The following is an 18,169-nucleotide window of genomic DNA, read 5'->3' on the forward strand; positions in this document are numbered from 1 at the left end:
AAAGCTAAATTAAAAGACATACCAAAGAATTTTTAATTAAATAAAATAAAATTTTTAATTAAATAAATAAATACACTATTATAAAAATGTAAAATATATATACAAATACATACATATCTATGTATCTATAAATATAGATATAGGTATACATATAATAGATATATTGAAATATCATACCTATATGTCAACTTATTTATCCATGCCACTTTTATGAACAATTCACTCTTTAGCCAAGTCTCTTATTTTTACCATTATGCTTTGTTTGGGGTTATATTTACTTAAGTTAGAATATATAGTAGAAGTTAACAAGTGCCGAGCGAAGTGAGGTGATGAGGAATTCTGCCCGTGACCTTCTCTGTTGTAATTATAACAGTACTCACACTAAAGATTATCTTCCACGCATCATGAAACAATTGAGGATCTGGACACAGTTTAAGTCCTGAAGACAACACTGAAAGTGTTTATTGCAGAAAGAATGTAGAAATCTCTCCTTTAGGGAGAGACTCTCAAGGGTGGGATTAAGGAAGTGTGGTTTTCTGTTACAAAAGGCTTTTCTGGTCCAGATGCTGAAGAATATATTAGCAACAGTGAAAGTGGTGTGTATGTTCATACTGACAGATTATACACTTGTTTTTTATTAAACACCAACTCAGTAGGAATGTCTCCAATTTAATCTGTTTTTGTCATTATAACCCATATCGTAGACTGTCTCTAAAACTTTAGAGTGCCTTAAGAGGGCCATTGATGTCCATAACAATATTCTATTATAGCATTGATAAATTAATGTAATCGGTAGCTAAATACTTTTCATTTAAGAAATTACTAATGAGCAGCATTTAGAGACATTATTTGCTTGGGTCCAATACAGTAAAATAGATTATATTAATCCCACTTTGATGTCAATAGTACGAAGTTTTCAAAGAACTTAAAAATTTTGCTGGAAGTCAAAAGACTGTAAGGAAGCAATGCAGGATTCAGCTTGAGGAGTGTTCCCTTTTAGATAATCAGACGCGCAATTTCTCTAGATGGGCTACTAACCAAATGAAAGGACCCCTATTGGAGGCAAGTTCTACTTACTTAATGCTGTTCATTTTGTGGAATGGAGTAGTTAAGTATGCACGCCACTGCTCAAAAGTGTGTGTTGAAGTCTTCATTTGAAATGGTTTTCTGTCAAATAGGCACAAATATGAGCTACTTAAGGAGATGGGGAATAGAATCCGAAGACACTTTTAGTGAAAAGAGATAAGTGATCAATAAGAGATATAATTTTTAAATCAAAAAGTTTATCATAAACGATGAAAATATATTATAAATATAACATGCTACCACATGCTATATGGTATAAAATGGGTTGCATTCATGAATTTTAAAAAATATTTTTTATTTCATTTCAGAGATGAATGCATATGTGTATATATATTATAAAAGAGTTCTGAAATGAGAGCGTGTGATTTAAAGTGCTCACACTTAAATTGCCTCCCTAAGTTGTCTTTGTGGCAGTAGAGCAGTTGCCCTATAGCTTTCATTGATGATGTGTCCCTCAGAGTAATCCTGTGTTTAGGAAAGAAACCCAGAGGAAAAAGGCTTAATCTCCTCCCCATTGAGAAAAAAATTATAATAAAGGGGACCCTTGAAAACTCTGGAACTGATCTAAAGTGTTGGGGGTTACAAGTGTACAGAAGACAGCTGATAATTGTATGATGTTTACTATAGGTCAATAAGTTTGTCCAGTTTAACGTTAATGAATCCCATTCAGGGAAAATTTGTTTCAGAGCGTGGAGCTATTGAATGCCTGTCTGAAAACAAAGGTTGATGCTATAAGAGTTTTGTATTAATTATGACTCTGTGAAAACTGAATTTACAATCTTATGTTTTTATCTTATTTTTTAGCTGCTTCTAATCCTTACTATGAATGTTGGAAGCAAACTTTACCACTTTCTCACTCACACTGGGTGTAGGTCTCAGCTTCTAAATCACATTTGCTTAGTGACTTTATTAAACGATGATTTTCCAGTTTTCACACAAAAGAGAGGAGTGCAAAAACATTTCTAGTGTGGCCATGATGGCATTTTAACTTCTCCTTCTCTCCTTTCTACTGATCTTATCACTCAATGGGCACTTTAAAGCTATCTCCTTAGCAGAGAAAGTGATCCATATGAAGACAATGGATGTAAGTCATAAGGATTCGAAAATGACGTTATTTTCCCACAAGTGTAAATTGAGTTCTCAGACTTTTGTGAACTTTTGTGAAGCAATCAGAAAGGAAAAGAATGAGTTAGGGAAGATGAGCAGGGCAGTCTCTCACTCCAGTAGCTTGCTCTGGAACTTCCTGAAGTGAGCTTCCACTAGAATATTCTGATGCCTGGGGAGCCAACCCCACTTCCAGTGTTGGGAAGAACCTGTTCCTCCTCTGCTCACCTAGTGGAGATGCTCACCATGTGGGTCTCATGTATCCCAGCTATGGTTGGGAATTCCTGAGTTGGGGGTCCCTAACTGTGATTGGTGTGCTGTTCTTTATATTTTGAATTTTTATTTCTTTCTTCCTTTTCTTTCTTCCCTTCCTTCCTTCCTTCCTTCCTTCCTTCCTTCCTTCCTTCCTTCCTTCCTTCCTTCCTTCCTTCTTACTTGCCCCATTCCCTCCCTCCTTACCTCCCTTCCTCATTCCTTCCTTCCTTTCTTGCTTGCTTTCTTACTTTCTTCTTTCATGAGAATGATTCCTTCTAATACTTGCTAAGTCCTCTCAATTTGGGCCACTTAGAAGATAAGATATAGATTGTCAAAATGATGGAAATTTTAACACATAAAGATGCTATGCTGTGGTTTATAGCTACAAAGAAGGTCTCTCATCCAAAGGAGAAGTGAAAGTGTCAATCTGTGTTCTGTATGTCTCCCACACATAGGGACAAATAAATACAACACACACACATGCATACATACAGCCCTCCACAAACACAACAAATCAGGTATATTTTGTATAGGTCTAGTTTCAATATTTCCAGTACTGGAGGTATGGGTGGATCATGCATTCAAATGGAAGCATGCTTATTTTTCAGAAGACGTTTTTGGTGCATAGAGATTTTATTTTATCCTCCTGGGTAGCTGCTTTCTTCTCTTATAGAAAGGAGCAGGAGGAAGAACAATGGGAATTAAAGAAGGAATGCTATCTGGACTTGGGAAAGAACTTGACAAGTAGGCTTTATGTTGCCTTAAGTTTGAATTAGACTGTTCCATTGGGAAGTTGCACTGAATTTGAGAAGGCCTTAAAGCAGATTGACTGCTATGACTATTTATAGAGTGTCTATGTTTATAGAGTATCATTCTATCAGGAAGCAGAAAACAGAACCATCCATTAAAAAGGATCCCCTATGGCAACACCACTGTACACATAGCTAAGCATCCTGTACCATGGACTGTAGTATTTATTATACTCCATTTCAGTTCATATTATTATCATAAATAGTCCTGTTTTAAATCAATAAGTATTATAGTGTTGGAAAGGTATTCAGATTTATGTATCAATTCATCGGGAAGATTATGGGAGAATAAAATTAGGTTTGTTTTTGAATACTACATACTTAACTGTTTAAGTAATTTCTGTGCTAGCACAACTTGAATATGCATGATTATATGATGAGAATTTGTACTATTGAAAGCAAGAACCCAAGCATTAAAAAAGTGTATGTTTATAAATGTAAATAAATTTTCAGTTGTTTTTGTCTTTACTAGAGACATAGAAATGCCACAAATGGAGGAATTTTAAAGAGACATATCTCTTAAGTAAAAAAGTAATTCCATCATATGCTAATGCTTCTTCTAAGTTCTGTTTGGCTTAAGATGTTGTCACTTGGTTGAATAGATGTGTTAAAGGACTCACATCTTTTACCTAATTTCCTAAGATTAGGACTTGAAGTTAAGTAGCCAGAGGGACCAGACTGTGTCTCATTTCAGCACTATCTGGTTCCTCTTTGTGGCTTGTGGGCTGGTCAAGGGCTCATATGTGATCAGAAGGATAAATACTTGGCTTGTTGTTTCCAAGAGAAGCAACTATTCTGCTTCTTTCACAACGTTTGGAGGAGGTTTGTGTATCACAAACTGAGGATCTCTGCCAACATAGAGAACTGAAGAATATTAGCTTATCTCAGTTTTATTTCCCCTAGATACTGGATTACCTCATCTTCCCATGAACTATGATTTTTAAATGTCACACGGCATTATAAAAGAGCAGTGTCGTGTTTCTACATATGCCATCCCTTATAAAATATTAAAAGCACTGTTGTCCAATAAAACAAAGACAAGTAAAATGACTATTTAGGAAAGGGGGAACATTTCATGATTTGCTGTTTATTTATATGCTCAAAATATTATTGCTAGAACCTTTCTGTGCTAGGATTGTCTGATGGCTCATAATTTGTCTTGTTTCAGTCTTTCTACACTATAAAAGTAATGTATGTTCAGTACATTAAAATATGTCTAGGGCACTAAAAATTGGTTAATATGGTCTGTTCTATCTGCAATTCCCAAGTAAGTCTTTTTGTTTCCTTTGTATAAAATCGAGATGACTTTATATTAACCGTTTTCCTCTTTTTTGTTCCTATGACATTGCAAAATGTTTTGGGGATACACTTCTGTCGCTAGATCTCACACTTTCTACATGACCTAGAATTATCAGATTCATAGCACAATGTACGTGCTATATTCTCGTTATTTTCCTGATGGACTTCCCAGTTTTGTCCAATGCTACAGGTCACCCTACTGCCAGAGAATTTAAAGAACCGGATACTGCAGCCAGAATTAAGAATCTGCAAACTTTGTAAACCAAACACATTGGGTCAGAAGATAGAGAGCTTTCCACCAAAGAATGCCCATCTCCTCACAGCTCTGTGGACTGCAATGATAAGCTGTCTGGTCTGTCCTTGGTGGATATCTCGGTCAGCTTCAACACCAAGCTATGAGAGGAGCCCAGTGCAAATGTAAACTGAGAAAAAGCAGAGCAGAGTCCCAAAGATAGGCAGCCTGGCTGCTGGCTCTCCCTGGCTCTCCACTTCTGACCTGGTCTTAAGAATCTCATTACTGAATGTGTCTGACACACTTTCAGAGAGTTTTATGATGTTTTCATTTCAAAAGTTTCTGTGTGGCATAATAATGTAAGGCAAAAGGAACAACTTCCTAAATAGCAAAGCAGTTAACTCAGGGTCCAGAATTCTCCTTCCATGCTCATCACTGTAATCACTTTTTAGAAGCTCTCTTTTTAATATTAACGCTGAGATTTATATACAATGTACAAATGTAGACAGAATTAGAAGTCCTCTTTTGGTAGAAGTAAAAAAACTTTTGACTTTTCTTAACTTGTTATGAAATGTACCATTTCATTTTACACATGTATCATTGAAATATTTAAAGTATTATATCTTAATATTTTTATTTATGTTGATATCTTCAGCCTTAAGGCTATGGACCATCAAGCAAGAAATCGAGGGTCTGGTCCGTGAAGCCAATCATAGTGTGCTGGCAGTTACAGGGCGAGATGATTCTTGTAGATAAGCATTTGATCATGGGCGTCATTTCTGAGGCAATGATAACTGACTAGGGATAGAGTCAGGGCCCAAGAACAAATTCAAGATGGCATCACTCAGTTCTTCACAAGCTATAGGAAAGACACCTTAGGTGAAATGACTTTATCATGAGTAGGGGTTCTCCCAAACTAACAGATATTTAAGATAAAGAATTTCTGTATATGTGTCACACTATCTCTCTTACACACACACACGCACACACACACACACACACACACACACACTGTGCGGGGGTGGGGGGAGCACAGAGGGAAAAATTTGAACATGCACAGTTCCCTGTTCAGAGTTATTGAAGAACAGAATCTAAAGGATGCCTATGTGCAGCTAGCTGCATATATAACCAGGACTTTATGATTTTCTCTTAACAATCCATGTCATTTTGATTTCAGGGTTAACTGGACTAAGCTTCTCTCCAAAATTAGATTAGTGGTTATGCACTTTTAGTCAGTCATTGAACCTCTCAGCCCCAGTGGCTGCATCCATAAATGTGGACCATACGCCATTACCCTTATAGAATTATGAGGATATTAAGTGAGGAGATAGACACAAACAATTATTAATACTATTAGAGAAATGCTGTTCTCTTTGATAGAAAATTCAAGATATCTCTAGCAGGTATCTGGAGGATCCTGTAGCAGAATCTTCTTGGTAGGATTAAAGGGGGTACACGACAGGGTGGTGAAGTGAGATGCAGAGAGAGAAGATGCAAGCAGTTGCTCATCAATGGTCTTACAAGGGTAGAGAGATATTTACCCTTTATCTCGTTGCTTTTCCACAAAGCAAGTCCTGTGAATCAGACAGGCTAGTTGTTGTACCTGATATGTAGAAGGGAAACTGTGACTCATAAATTTCAATGAATTGACCACTGTCACTTGCAAATCTACAATCAAGTGGACTCTTTTGAACTAAAATTTCAATGCTCTCTATACTTCTCTGAGCTGTCAATGCCAGACACTTGGCGAATATCAAACAGTGAAAGTCTAATTCCCAGAATGTGTCTGCAAACCTCATGCAAAGCTTATGAAAGCAGATTGACTAGCACAGCAATAGAAGGCCTTTTGTAGGGACACTTAGACTGCCACCACACTCCTGAGGAACACATGGGGCACCACATGAGTTCTTATGTGTGACAGACAACAAGAGCTGTGTTCCTAATTCCAAATGAGGTGTATCTGCATGCGTTCATTTGCTTAATAGCATTTTCTGAGTGAAAGTTGATTGTTTTAGAAGAGCCACCCTTCGGTTACTGTGAGAAGGCTGGCTTGCTTTCCTAGACCAGAGTTTACTGTCAAAAAATACCAGAAAGGATTAATTCTATCCTTTGGGAGGACACTGGGCATATTTTGAGTTCTGAGGTAATCTTCTAGAGAGCATACACCTTCTGTTTGTTGTCCCTCTGAGTACAAACACCCTGCAGATGGTCTCTCTCTCTCTCTCTCTCTCTCTCTCTCTCTCTCTCTCTCTCTTTCTCTCTCTTCTCAAGGTCTTGCTGGAACCCGATCCATAATGCCTACTCAGCAAATGCTTTCTGCTACCAACACAGCTTCTGAGTTACATACAGTTCAGTATCAAATCCTAGGGAAGCTTTATAAGAAAAGAAAATCATATGAAACAGGGTCAGTTAAGATTTTTAATAATATTTAACAATTTTGACCTCCTGTACATTGGATGATTTCTTAGGAATTGCGAAAGATCATTGGTAGGAGGTTAAAGGATGATGGGGAAGGTGCTAGCAATGACTGTGCCCACCCAAAGGCAGGGAAACTGTGCCCAGGATAAACATGAGTCTAATGAAAACTTTACCTGTGTCAGAACAAATGAAGTTCCAACTGTGGAGAGAAAGGCCTTAAATACAAAGTGGAATTTATTTCTAAAGAACAAGGGGAAAGTGCTTTGTTTATTCCCCACAATTACAGTGATTTGGTTTCAGCCTAAACAAACACCACAAGCAAATACTCTGGGAGTGGCTATACCCGTCCGTTTTCATTGGCTTCCAAGCTCTGGCTTGGCTGATTCATCCATAGAAAAGCAGAACAAAAGTCTAGGTCTACTACACCCTCAAGCGTTCAAGTGGTGCTTTGGACTCCGGGGTTATTTATAGCGATCTGGCTCACAGAAGCGCTTCCTGCCCTATTCAGCAAATGTTCACGTGTCTAAGTGTGCCACCCGAGATCAGATCTTCAAGCGATTTTGATCTAGCCATCGGTGTCTGGGGTGACCCTTTACCTCTGAACAGGCTCAGTTTTCTTATGCTCACATTCTATCTATAGATGCTGTGATGAGGACAGATTCATCGGAGATGACTGATGTGGAGTCTGTGATCAGCAGCTTTGCATCTTCAGCAAGGGCAGGCCGACGCAATGCCTTACCTGACATCCAGAGTTCCGCTGCTACAGGTGGATCCTCTGATCTTCCCCTGAAGCTGGAGGCATTGTCCATGAAGGAAGGTAACACTAATCCTCTGAAATAAAACCCACAGCATGACTCCCTTTTAATCTTTCTCTTTGGCGCAGCCTTTAAACTAGGTTTTTTTTTTTTCGTTCTCTTTCTTCTTGACTGAAAGCTCTCAGGTTTTAAGGTAAAATAGATTTCTATGCCCTTCAGAAACTAGATAATTTAATTTTGATGTCCTAAGGGTGTACATAGAAACTGTTGTTCTATCGGATGTGTATGGTCATGTGCTAGAATTCTAAGTTCACTCTCCAGTACAAAGTTAATTAAAAGTTATCATAAATAGTAACCATTGCACTGGAGCTGAGTTTTGTGGCTCATGGCTAGTTCATTATGTGTCTTAGCCTACTACTTACAGTTTGAGAACCCTAATAAGGAAGACAATGACCCTTCTCGCACAACAACAAGAGGTGATGGAAGATGATGTTTCAGTCACAAAATATCTTTTCTTGCTTCTATCACTGCTATTTTGTCTACCATTCAATTTTATGCCTAATAAATATTAGGGACCCTAGTGGTGCGTAGGGCAGATGTGAAATCCTGCTGTCCCAGATTTTGTAGTTCAACAGAAGTGTTAGATATGATATGCTTTATCAGCTAATGGAAATAGGGTGCTTTGTGGAGGGTTCCTGAACATTAGAATAGACATCAGAGAAGCTCATCACTGAAATCAGAATAACTCATGAGGCTGAGGCAAGAGGATTGCTGTGAGATTGATGCTATCCTGGGATACTCAGTGGGATTCAGTACAGCCTGGGCTAGTGTGAGGCACTGTCTCAAATAAAACCACCATAATAGCAATTGATACACCAGTGCAGATAGGGGAAATGCCAGATGGTCCTACACTAAGTGAAGAGCTTCTGGAGGTCAGTGCCTACTAAGAACCAGTTACCTGCAGAGACAAATTACCACATAGATTGTTCAGTCTCTAGTGGTCAGCCTTGAACATGTGTACATATGAGAAAAGCTAAATAGACTCAGTAAGGTTATATATACAAGTGTGTATGTACATACATATGCTTACAAAAATAAATAAAAGAGGTTATGAATTTGCATGGGGAAGGATGGAGTTGGAGAAATGAGGAATATGAAAGAAGTGCTCATGTATGAAATTCTCAAACCCTCTCTTTTTAGAATCCTTAAAAATCAATAAAACTCAGCAACTCTTCTCTGCATATAAGAATAATCCAGCTAGAAGATGGGGCAGAGGAGAATGAATAACTAAGAATGTAGAATAAACATCCTTTGGGTAAAGCAGACAGATGTCTAGAAATAAAGACTGGCCACCGTGGGTTGAGGGTGAAGTAAGAGGAAAAGTACCACAAGAAAAGAACTTGGGACATATAAGCAAGGGCCAGACCTTGTGAGATTAGAGACAATGACTGCCAGGACCCAGATGTCTTCATGACCTCATGTTTTCTTGCCGCTGTTACCTACTTCTCTGTATCATGATAATGTGATGTTCTTTTGACTACTATTTTTCTTTTTCTCCCCTCTCTTCTCTAATGCTAGTAAGACTACATTCCGTCTCACCTATCTATGCCATTGTCTTTGCTATAATTGTTGGTCCATTCTTAGCCTTTTTCTAGCATGACCTTGCAAAATGTTATCATGATTGATTAGTTCATCTTCCCTTAAAGAGTGTCCTTTGATTCCCAGGACACTTTGGTCTCATGGTTTTCTTTTTCCTCATTGACTTTTTCTCTTTGGTTTTCTCTTTGCTCATATCATCAATCACTTGATGGAATAGAAAGTATAAAGTACAGTATTTTGACAACTTGGTCACTATTTCTTTGCTTCTAATTGCTATCTGATCTCATTGTATAGTTTGTATCCTTCTGAAACATAGATTTGGATCTTATATCAGTTCCTTTTTCCTGTTACAAATGACCAAGTAACTGACAAACCCATATTAAGGAAGGATTTTTTCTTTTATTAAAAACAGATTTTTTTCTCAAATAATATGTCTTGATTACAGTTTTCCCTCCCACTCCCACTTCTTGCTCCTCCCCACATTCCCTCCCATCCAGATCAACCTCATTTCTTTCATTTGAAAACAAACAGGTTTATAATGGATAAAAAGATAATAAAATATAATAAAACAGAAACTAACACGTTGGAATAGGACAAAGCAGACAAATAGAAGGAAAGGAGTCCAACAAAAGGCACAAGAAACAGATAGAGAACCATAGACCACTTGTTCAGACTCAGGAGTTTCTTAAAGGCACTAAACTGGAAGCCATGATATATATGCAAAAGACCTGTATGGTAAAAAGAGAAGAGGAAAAATGCTTATGGAAATAAAAAAGAAAAAAAATAAAAGAAAAAGAAAAGCCCTGACCTGACATTATGGGAAAAGGAACCTCCAAAGATAACTTTGAGTTTATTTTCTGTTGGCCATCTGCTGCTGGGCACGCAGCCTACCATTGAGTAGTTTGTTTCCCCAGTGAGACTCTCTTAGAGAAAACTAAATTTTCATTTTTAAGTGGTTGTTAGTTGGAAATTGCTTCTGCCTTAAGGATGGGGGCAAGTATCTCCTTGACCTTTCAGCTCTAAGACCCCACCTAGGGCAGATTCATGTAGGCCCTGTGCATGTTGCCTGAGTTTCTTTGAGTTCATTTGATCTGCATCCATCATGTTGATTTTGTGGGCCTTGGTTTTGGGGTCCTACATCCCCTTTGGTTCTCACGCATTCTTCCTGTCTCCTCTTTTGCACAATTCCCAGATCTCTGAGGGGAGGGATTTGATGGAAACATCCATTTAGGGTAGAATGTTCCAAAGTCTCTTAATCTCTGCATGTCTGGCTGTGGGTCTCTGTATTTATTCCCATCTGCTACAGGAGGAAGCTTCTCTGATGATGGCTGAACCAGGCACTGATCTATGAATACAGCAGAATCTTACGAGGAACTATCTTATTGCTATATCCTTTTAGAACAATGGTATTTGCTGTTACCCTAGATCCATGGACTGTCTAGTCTCAAGTTCTATGTCACCAAAGAATTGTCAAGTATGGGTATGGAGGGAACCTTCAGTAAAATCAGATATTGGTTGGTTATTCCCAAAAACTTTGTGCCACCTTCTACCAAGTGTATCTTGCAGGCTAGACACCATTGTAGATCAGAGAGTTTGTGGCTGGGTTGGTGGGTTTTTTGTTTTTTGATAGTGTGCAAAGTACCTTCCTTATACCAAAGATGCTGCAATGTAGGCACCAGTTTGGTATATCCATGTTCAATGAGTTGCGTAGTTGTTATCATAGGCAATGCGAACTAGCTATCAGTTTGTGGAGAGCAACCTATAGCCTTGGCAACAGCCTAGGTTGTTTGGGTGTTTACAGGGGGATCTCTCTGGCCAGGCTAGTTGGCTCTACCCTAGTATTTGGCTATTTAATATAGATTGCCTTCACATATGAATATATTTTAGTACTTCTACTACATTAAGTTTTCATGTAACACCTCAAATGGTCATTAGTTTTATCTGCCCTTACATGTATTTCTTCCCTCACTCCCTTTTCACTCCCTTTCCCCATTTGTTTCTCCTGTTCTAGTATTAGCTATCCATCCATAGCTATCTACTCTGTCTCTCATTCCTAGGGTGATCCAATCCTCCCCATCTGTCCCTTACTCACTACCTAATTTCTGTGGTTATAAGGATTGTTACTTGCTTATCAATGACTTAACAGTTAATATACATATGTTAGTGAAAATATACCAAATTCACCTTTTTTGGTCTGGGTCACCTCACTCGGTATGATTTTTTCTGTTTTACCCATTTGCCTGCAAATTTATGGTTTTGTTTTTAAAGCACTGAGTAATAATTTCTATTGTGTAAATATATTGCATTTTCTTTATCCATTTAGAGGGACAACTATGTTGTTTCTAACTTCTGGCTGTTAGGAATAGAGCAGCAATGAACGTGAGCAAGTGTTTCTGTCGTAGAATAAAAAATTCATTGAGTTTATGCCCAAGAGTGGTATAGCTTGATCTTGAGGTCTATCTACTCCCATACTCCTGAAGAACCATCACACTGATTTCCATAGTGGCTGCACAAGTTTGTGCTACCACCAGCAAAGGAAGAGTCTTCCCCTTACTCCAAATCCTAACCAACATGAGCTGTCATTTGTTTTACTGACCTTAGCCATTCTGACAGGTCTAAGATCAAACTTCAAAATACTTTTGGCTTGCACCTCTATGGCGATTAAGGATGCTGAATGTTTTTTAAGTGTTTCTCAGCTATTTGGGTTTTCTCTTTTGAGTATTCTCTGTTTATATCTGAGCTCCATTTTTAACAAGGCCATTTGTTTTCTTGATATCTTGCTTTTGGAGTTCTTTATATATTTTGGATATTGTTGTTCTATCAAATGTGTAGTTGGTGAAACTCTTTACCATTCTTTAGGCTGCTCTTTTGTTCAAATTATGGTGTCCTTTGCTGTACAGACTCTTCTCAGTTTTATGAGGTTATCCTATTTATATATCGATGATCTTAGTGTCTGTGCTAATAGTGTCTTGTTCAGAAAGTCTTTTCCTGTACCAATGAGTTCAAAGCTATTTCCCACTTTTTCTTCTATCAGATTCAGTGTACCTTGTTTTATGTTGAGGATTTTGATCCATTTTGAATTGAGTTTTGTGCAAGGTGATAAGTATGGCTCTGTTTTAATTCTTGATAATTGTTATCACAGAAAGGTTTAGTTTTACTCACAGTTTAGAATGGTAGTTCTCATAATAGGGGGATGTGACATGATAAGATGTGAGGTAGCTGATCAAACTGCATCTATCATGAAGAAGTAGAGAAAGCCAAATGCCAGTTCCCAGCTTCCTTTCTTTTTCCCCTTTTCATTTAGTAGGCCTCTAGCTGACTAGATGGTGCCACCTACATTCAGATTGGGTCTTCCCTTCTCACATCAAACTGCCTTAAAATGACCTCACATGTATACCCGAAAAAATACCTCCGGGGTGATTCTAAATCCAGCCAAGCTGATAATATTAACTACCCTTTATCAGCTTGACATCCAAGCATATAAAATTTTAATTGTAGCAATCAACTCTTTACACTATAGCCCTGTGGTTATCAGGTAATGCAAAATGAATTCAATTTAACTTCAAAAGTCTGTAGTCTAAACAGCTTCAACATCATTAGAAAATCTAGAACCCAAAACCTTTCCTGAGATGCAAATGTGAATCCTTAGGAAATCAAAAATAATTTGTATACAATGGCATAGAATCAAAATTCCCATTCTATGGGGGAGGAAGAATAGGGACATCACAAGGAAAGAAGCTAAAGAAGCCCAAATTCATCAGGAACAACACCAAATCCTGCAGCTCCGTATCCCCCACCTGGCACTTTTCATGGCATTATGTACCATGGCTTTTACAGGGGTCACCTAAGACCACCAAAAAACACAAATATTTATATTTATATTACGATTAGTAAGAATGGCAACGTTACAGTTATGATGTAGTGAAGAAAATAATTTTATTGTTGGGGATCACCACAAAATGAGAAATTATATGAAAGGGTTGTAACCTTAGAAAGGATGAGGACCACTACTCTAGAATAGCTGTGTAAGGTCTTTGTGGAACTAGATAGGTGAGTTCAGGAACCTCTTCCTTCAATGAATATTTTTAGCAGAGACCTCTTCATAGGCTTCACATATGAGTCTCACCCTCCTCAAAGGAATTTGCACTTTTGCAAACGTAAGCCTTCAATGAAGAGGGCATTGCCCTCGGGCATCTTTCCTCTTACCCAGTGCAAATTATGAAGTTTTCACATTCATCTCCCTCATCTCTTTAACAGTTACAGCTGCTTTCTCCACACATGGCTGATCTGCAGCTGTCAGCATTTCCCCTTCTTTGTCAAACTGTAAACATTTTGCATCTTTCTGCTCCACAGGCTGCTCACTCTCATTGTAAGAACGAATGCATGAGGACAAAACCCAGTAGTTATGACATAGCCTCAATGCTATGCTACATTGACATTTCCTCTACCAAACACGTTAGTCAGATCCTTTGGAATTCAGTCTCAAGTTCTCAGGACACTGGCAAAGACTTTGCTAGAACATAGCATGATGACTTCTAGTCTAATTCTTTGTAGAATCCCTGTTTTCTCTCTGGCACCTCATAGGCCAGGCCTCCAGTGTTTACATGTTTTTGCTATTCTGGTCTTCCACATTCCCATCAGAATATCCTATTAAAAGCTTCTTCTTCTTTTTTTTTTTTTTTAACATCTTAGGGTTTTTCTCTAATCTGGAGCTCAAAACTCTTCCTCCGAAAAGCTTGTGGTACAGGCCTATGAAATCGCACAACCAGGCTTTAGCGCTACAGTTCTGTTCTTGGTACCAGTATTCTGATGTTTCTTATTGCTATGGCAAAATACCTGAGGAAAATCAAATTAAGGAGGAAGGGTTCCGGTTGGCTCACTGTTTCAAAGGGTATACACTTCATCATAGCAGGAAGACAGGAAGAAGAGTGAGGAGGCTGTTCACGTTGTCTTTGCAGTCAGGAATCAGAAAAGAAAATGAATGTTGATGCTCAGCTAGTTTTTCTGGTTAATCTTTTTATTGCATCTGGAATCCTACGAAATGTTCCTGCTCACAATCAGGGTCTTAACTCACTGAGTTTAGCCTCTCTGGACATGTGTTCAGAAGTGAGTCTCCCAGGTAATTCTGAATCCACTCAAGTTGACAGGAAGATTGGCTGTTATAGATCTCAGTCTGAAGATGCTTGAAGTTTGCTCTCATTGAAGAAACTACCTGCCTGACATCATTGCTAAGCTATCAAACTTATGAACGTAAGAGCAAACTTTGGATGTTCCTTCTGAAACCTGTTCTTCCTGTGTCTTTCCAATCGTGATTTACAGCTGCAGTTGCTGAAACCAAAGATCTTAGCCTCATCCTTGTTTCCCTTCTATTTTGATCATTTTTCATCTCTAACTTTTAGAGAACACTGTCAGCTACACTTTCAAAACTGGCCCAGAAATCTGCCGTTTTTTTGTACCTGCTACATATGGTCTTGTTGCTTCTTAGATTCCATCCCGGGCCTTTAATTTACTTCCCATTGTGTCTCTTTACTGATGCTGCTTTTGATTTTACTATTATCTCATTTTGTATCCCTTTCTGCATGGGCTATGAACAGCACACTACCTCGTTTTTGTAGGTCTTTGCTAAAATGTCTCCTTTTCCGGTGCTTGTTTCCAGTCAATTCTGTATCAGTTTGTAAACTCTAGGCCTGAGACATCTTAACAATTTCTGTTTGCTACTCCTGATTTAATTAACCCCATGAACATATTTCACTTCCCACATAGCACATACTTTACATATTTTGTTTATTGTCCATGTTGTGCCACTCACGGGACGGTACTTGAGAACTACTTCAGGTACTTCAACTACCTGAAAGTGATGGGAAAAGTGTTTGCCTCTCACATGCTAATGCGTGTGTTATTTGAAGTCACAGGTACATATGAACAATGAAGCAGATTTGTATAAAATCAAACATGTGTTTTCAGGTCAAAAAAAATATGGAGGCCTTATATTGTAGCTCAAGCTAGTCTGAAACTCATTATATAGTCAAAGTTGCTTAACGACTTTGTATTTGACAAATAAAAAGTCCTAAATATACTCAACCAGACGTATCTTCTAAGGTTTTATAAATGGTTTTGTTAGGAGAATTTTTTTGGAAATATTAAGACGTAAATAATTTCATTTAAATGAAGGCCGACAAAAGCAGAACATTTTAAAGAAAGAAAGGGAAAGGAGAATACAGTATTGCAACTGAGTAGCATGTCTTTAATCACATCACATGGGAGGCAACGTCAGATAAATCTCTGTAACTCTGAGGTTAACCTCATCTACATAGTGAGATCTTGTTTCAGAGAGGAAGACAAGAGGGAGTTGGGAAGAAAGAGCGTTTAAAGATAGTGGTTTGAAAAAAAAAGATAGTGGTTTGAAATGAAGAAGGAGAAAAGGGGGAAAGTTTGGTAAAATAAAGAGCAGGGAATTGTCACGGGAGTAGGTTTCTTGGTGAGTTGGAAACAAGGGCATTAGACTTTGGCAGCAAGAGCATCACCAGGGACAACAACAAAGGCGTCTACCCAGGACAATGGGCAGGGCCCTACAATTAACCGAGGGTTGTACTTGCTGAATGCTCTCCTCTTCTGATCTCAATGTTATTCATAGTTTTATCAGTATAGTCACTACTGTGTCATTTCTCAATGAGTAATAGCAAATTATGAAACCATTCCTGAGAAGCACATACACACTCCCATTGTTCTGGAAGTGCAGGCAAAAACAATGATTTCAGATTACAGACTTTCAACATTTAGTAGTAGGAAGGTGAAGGAGCTCCCACACAATGGCATTGATTTCATCTTTTCTGAAGGGCAGAAGGTTGCCTCTAAGATGCAAAGAATACAGAGAAAGTGTGTTCCAGAATAGGGAAATGATTGAGGACCTATGTAGCCACTTGATCTAGATTCAAGTTGTGACTTTCACTTGCTCGGTGACTTCCCACAAGTCATTTCGCCTGCTTCAGCTGTAGTTTGCTGTCCTGTAGATAAAGAGTATAATGACATCTTAAGAGTGTGTTTGGTTGTAGTAACAACTATAAACCAGGAAAAAGAAATGACTAGGAGAAAGATCTAGAAACTACTCAAATATGTCCTCTCTGTGCAGATTCACATCTGCTGAGGGCAAAATATGACCTAGTCAGGATGAAAATCTACTTAGGGGCACAAAGCACAAAAACAACCCTTTCATTCTAAATACAAAATATATTTCCATGTATTTTGCATAAGAATGAGAAATTATTTTTTTTTTTTTGCAGATGTTAAAAAGAAGAGTGAAGAGAAAGCACAAGACCAACTGAAAAAGTCCCTAAATGACGACAAATGAAGACTTACAATTTATCCAGGGTGTTGATTTTATGCACATTGGGAGACATAGTGGCTGTGGCTTCCTGAAGTGTTTGATCTGGCAGTAACTGTGGTAATGTGTGCGTTTTAGGTAATGCTGTTGTGCTGCTCTGTCCTTAAACCGCAACCATGATCCCCAAATAGGTTATTAAAAGGTAGTACATTCAAATTGCACCCAAGGAGGAACACGCTGTTTATACATACAATGAAGTCCACTGTCTGTCTTGGGATTTACTTAGTCAGATGTGGTGTTTAACTATGTTCTTATTGATATGCATAAACCAAAAACCTATTAATTTAATACTTTGCAGAATTTGCAGGAAATTATATTTTTAGTGAGATGGTATTAGTAGTAAAAAAAATCACAGGTATAAAATGTGTTTATTTTTAATCAAAACTACACCATATTTCCCCCAAAAGTTAAGAGAGATCTGCAAATATTGTAGAAGTTGTGACAACGTAAACATCTCTAGGATGCTTTTGTCTAATGTATTTTGCAGCTAGTCTGTGTATACTGTGATCTTTCATATGGATGCACAGAATGTAAAATTTGTGGCAAATTGCTTACGTAAAATATGTGTAATAAATAAATTTCACTATATTCCTTAACTTGGATCATGTGTATGTCTTGTTTTATGTAAATTGTACAAGACATTGTGCGAGTTTCTCTAGGCTGTCTTTTCTTCTCTGGACTTCTGAGTGTGTGCAAATTGTTGCTAAAGTAATTTCATCAGGTGTGCTGACCTTAATTTTTATATTTTTCCTAAGTAGTCAACATGGCAGTAGTCACTTTAAATATTTGCATAATATACTATAAATAAAATTTGCAAAAGACATGCTTTTAATATATGTTTAATTATACTTTTTTTTTTAAAAAAGAACTGAAACAAAACCAAGGTGCTAACAAATTTTAACCTGTTACATAGTTTAGAAAAGTAATATAATTCTTAATCTTAAATTTTTGAATAATTTGTTTATATTTATGCAGGTAATTAAATTCTAATTGTTGACTTAGACTTTACCTGTTTACACTAACTAAATAAAATTTCACAGTAGAAATCCTTTACTGATACAATTTGCATTTGTTTTATCTTCTGAAGTACTCTGGGTATAAAGGGATGATGCTCCCGAAAGGATCACAGTGTCAGTCTTTGTACTTTAAATTACCTCCTGCTTGGGACTCTATTGACCAAGCTTAACTTTAGGATTATATACACCAAAGGGGGATTTCCAAGAGCTTCATT

The 18,169-nt window shown here is 37.7% G+C and overlaps 1 protein-coding gene across 6 annotated transcripts in view; it reads left to right on the forward strand.

Annotated features, from left to right (window-relative positions):
- Pkib (cAMP-dependent protein kinase inhibitor beta) overlaps positions 1-17,534 on the forward strand; it is an 89,887-nt gene extending 72,353 nt beyond the window's left edge. For all 6 annotated transcript variants that reach the window (XM_050138249.1, XM_050138250.1, XM_050138247.1 and 3 more), the window contains 2 exons: positions 7,844-8,020; positions 16,838-17,534. In XM_050138249.1, the coding sequence (XP_049994206.1) occupies positions 7,844-8,020; positions 16,838-16,905 (245 nt within the window). In that variant the 3' untranslated portion in view covers positions 16,906-17,534. The remainder of the gene's footprint in view (positions 1-7,843; positions 8,021-16,837) is intronic.
- Positions 17,535-18,169: the final 635 nt, after the last annotated feature.

This window comes from Alexandromys fortis, unplaced genomic scaffold (genome assembly GCF_014885135.2).
Source record: "Alexandromys fortis isolate MF-2015 unplaced genomic scaffold, M_Fortis_MF-2015_v1.1 scaffold_14, whole genome shotgun sequence".
Classification (NCBI taxonomy): domain Eukaryota; kingdom Metazoa; phylum Chordata; class Mammalia; order Rodentia; family Cricetidae; genus Alexandromys; species Alexandromys fortis.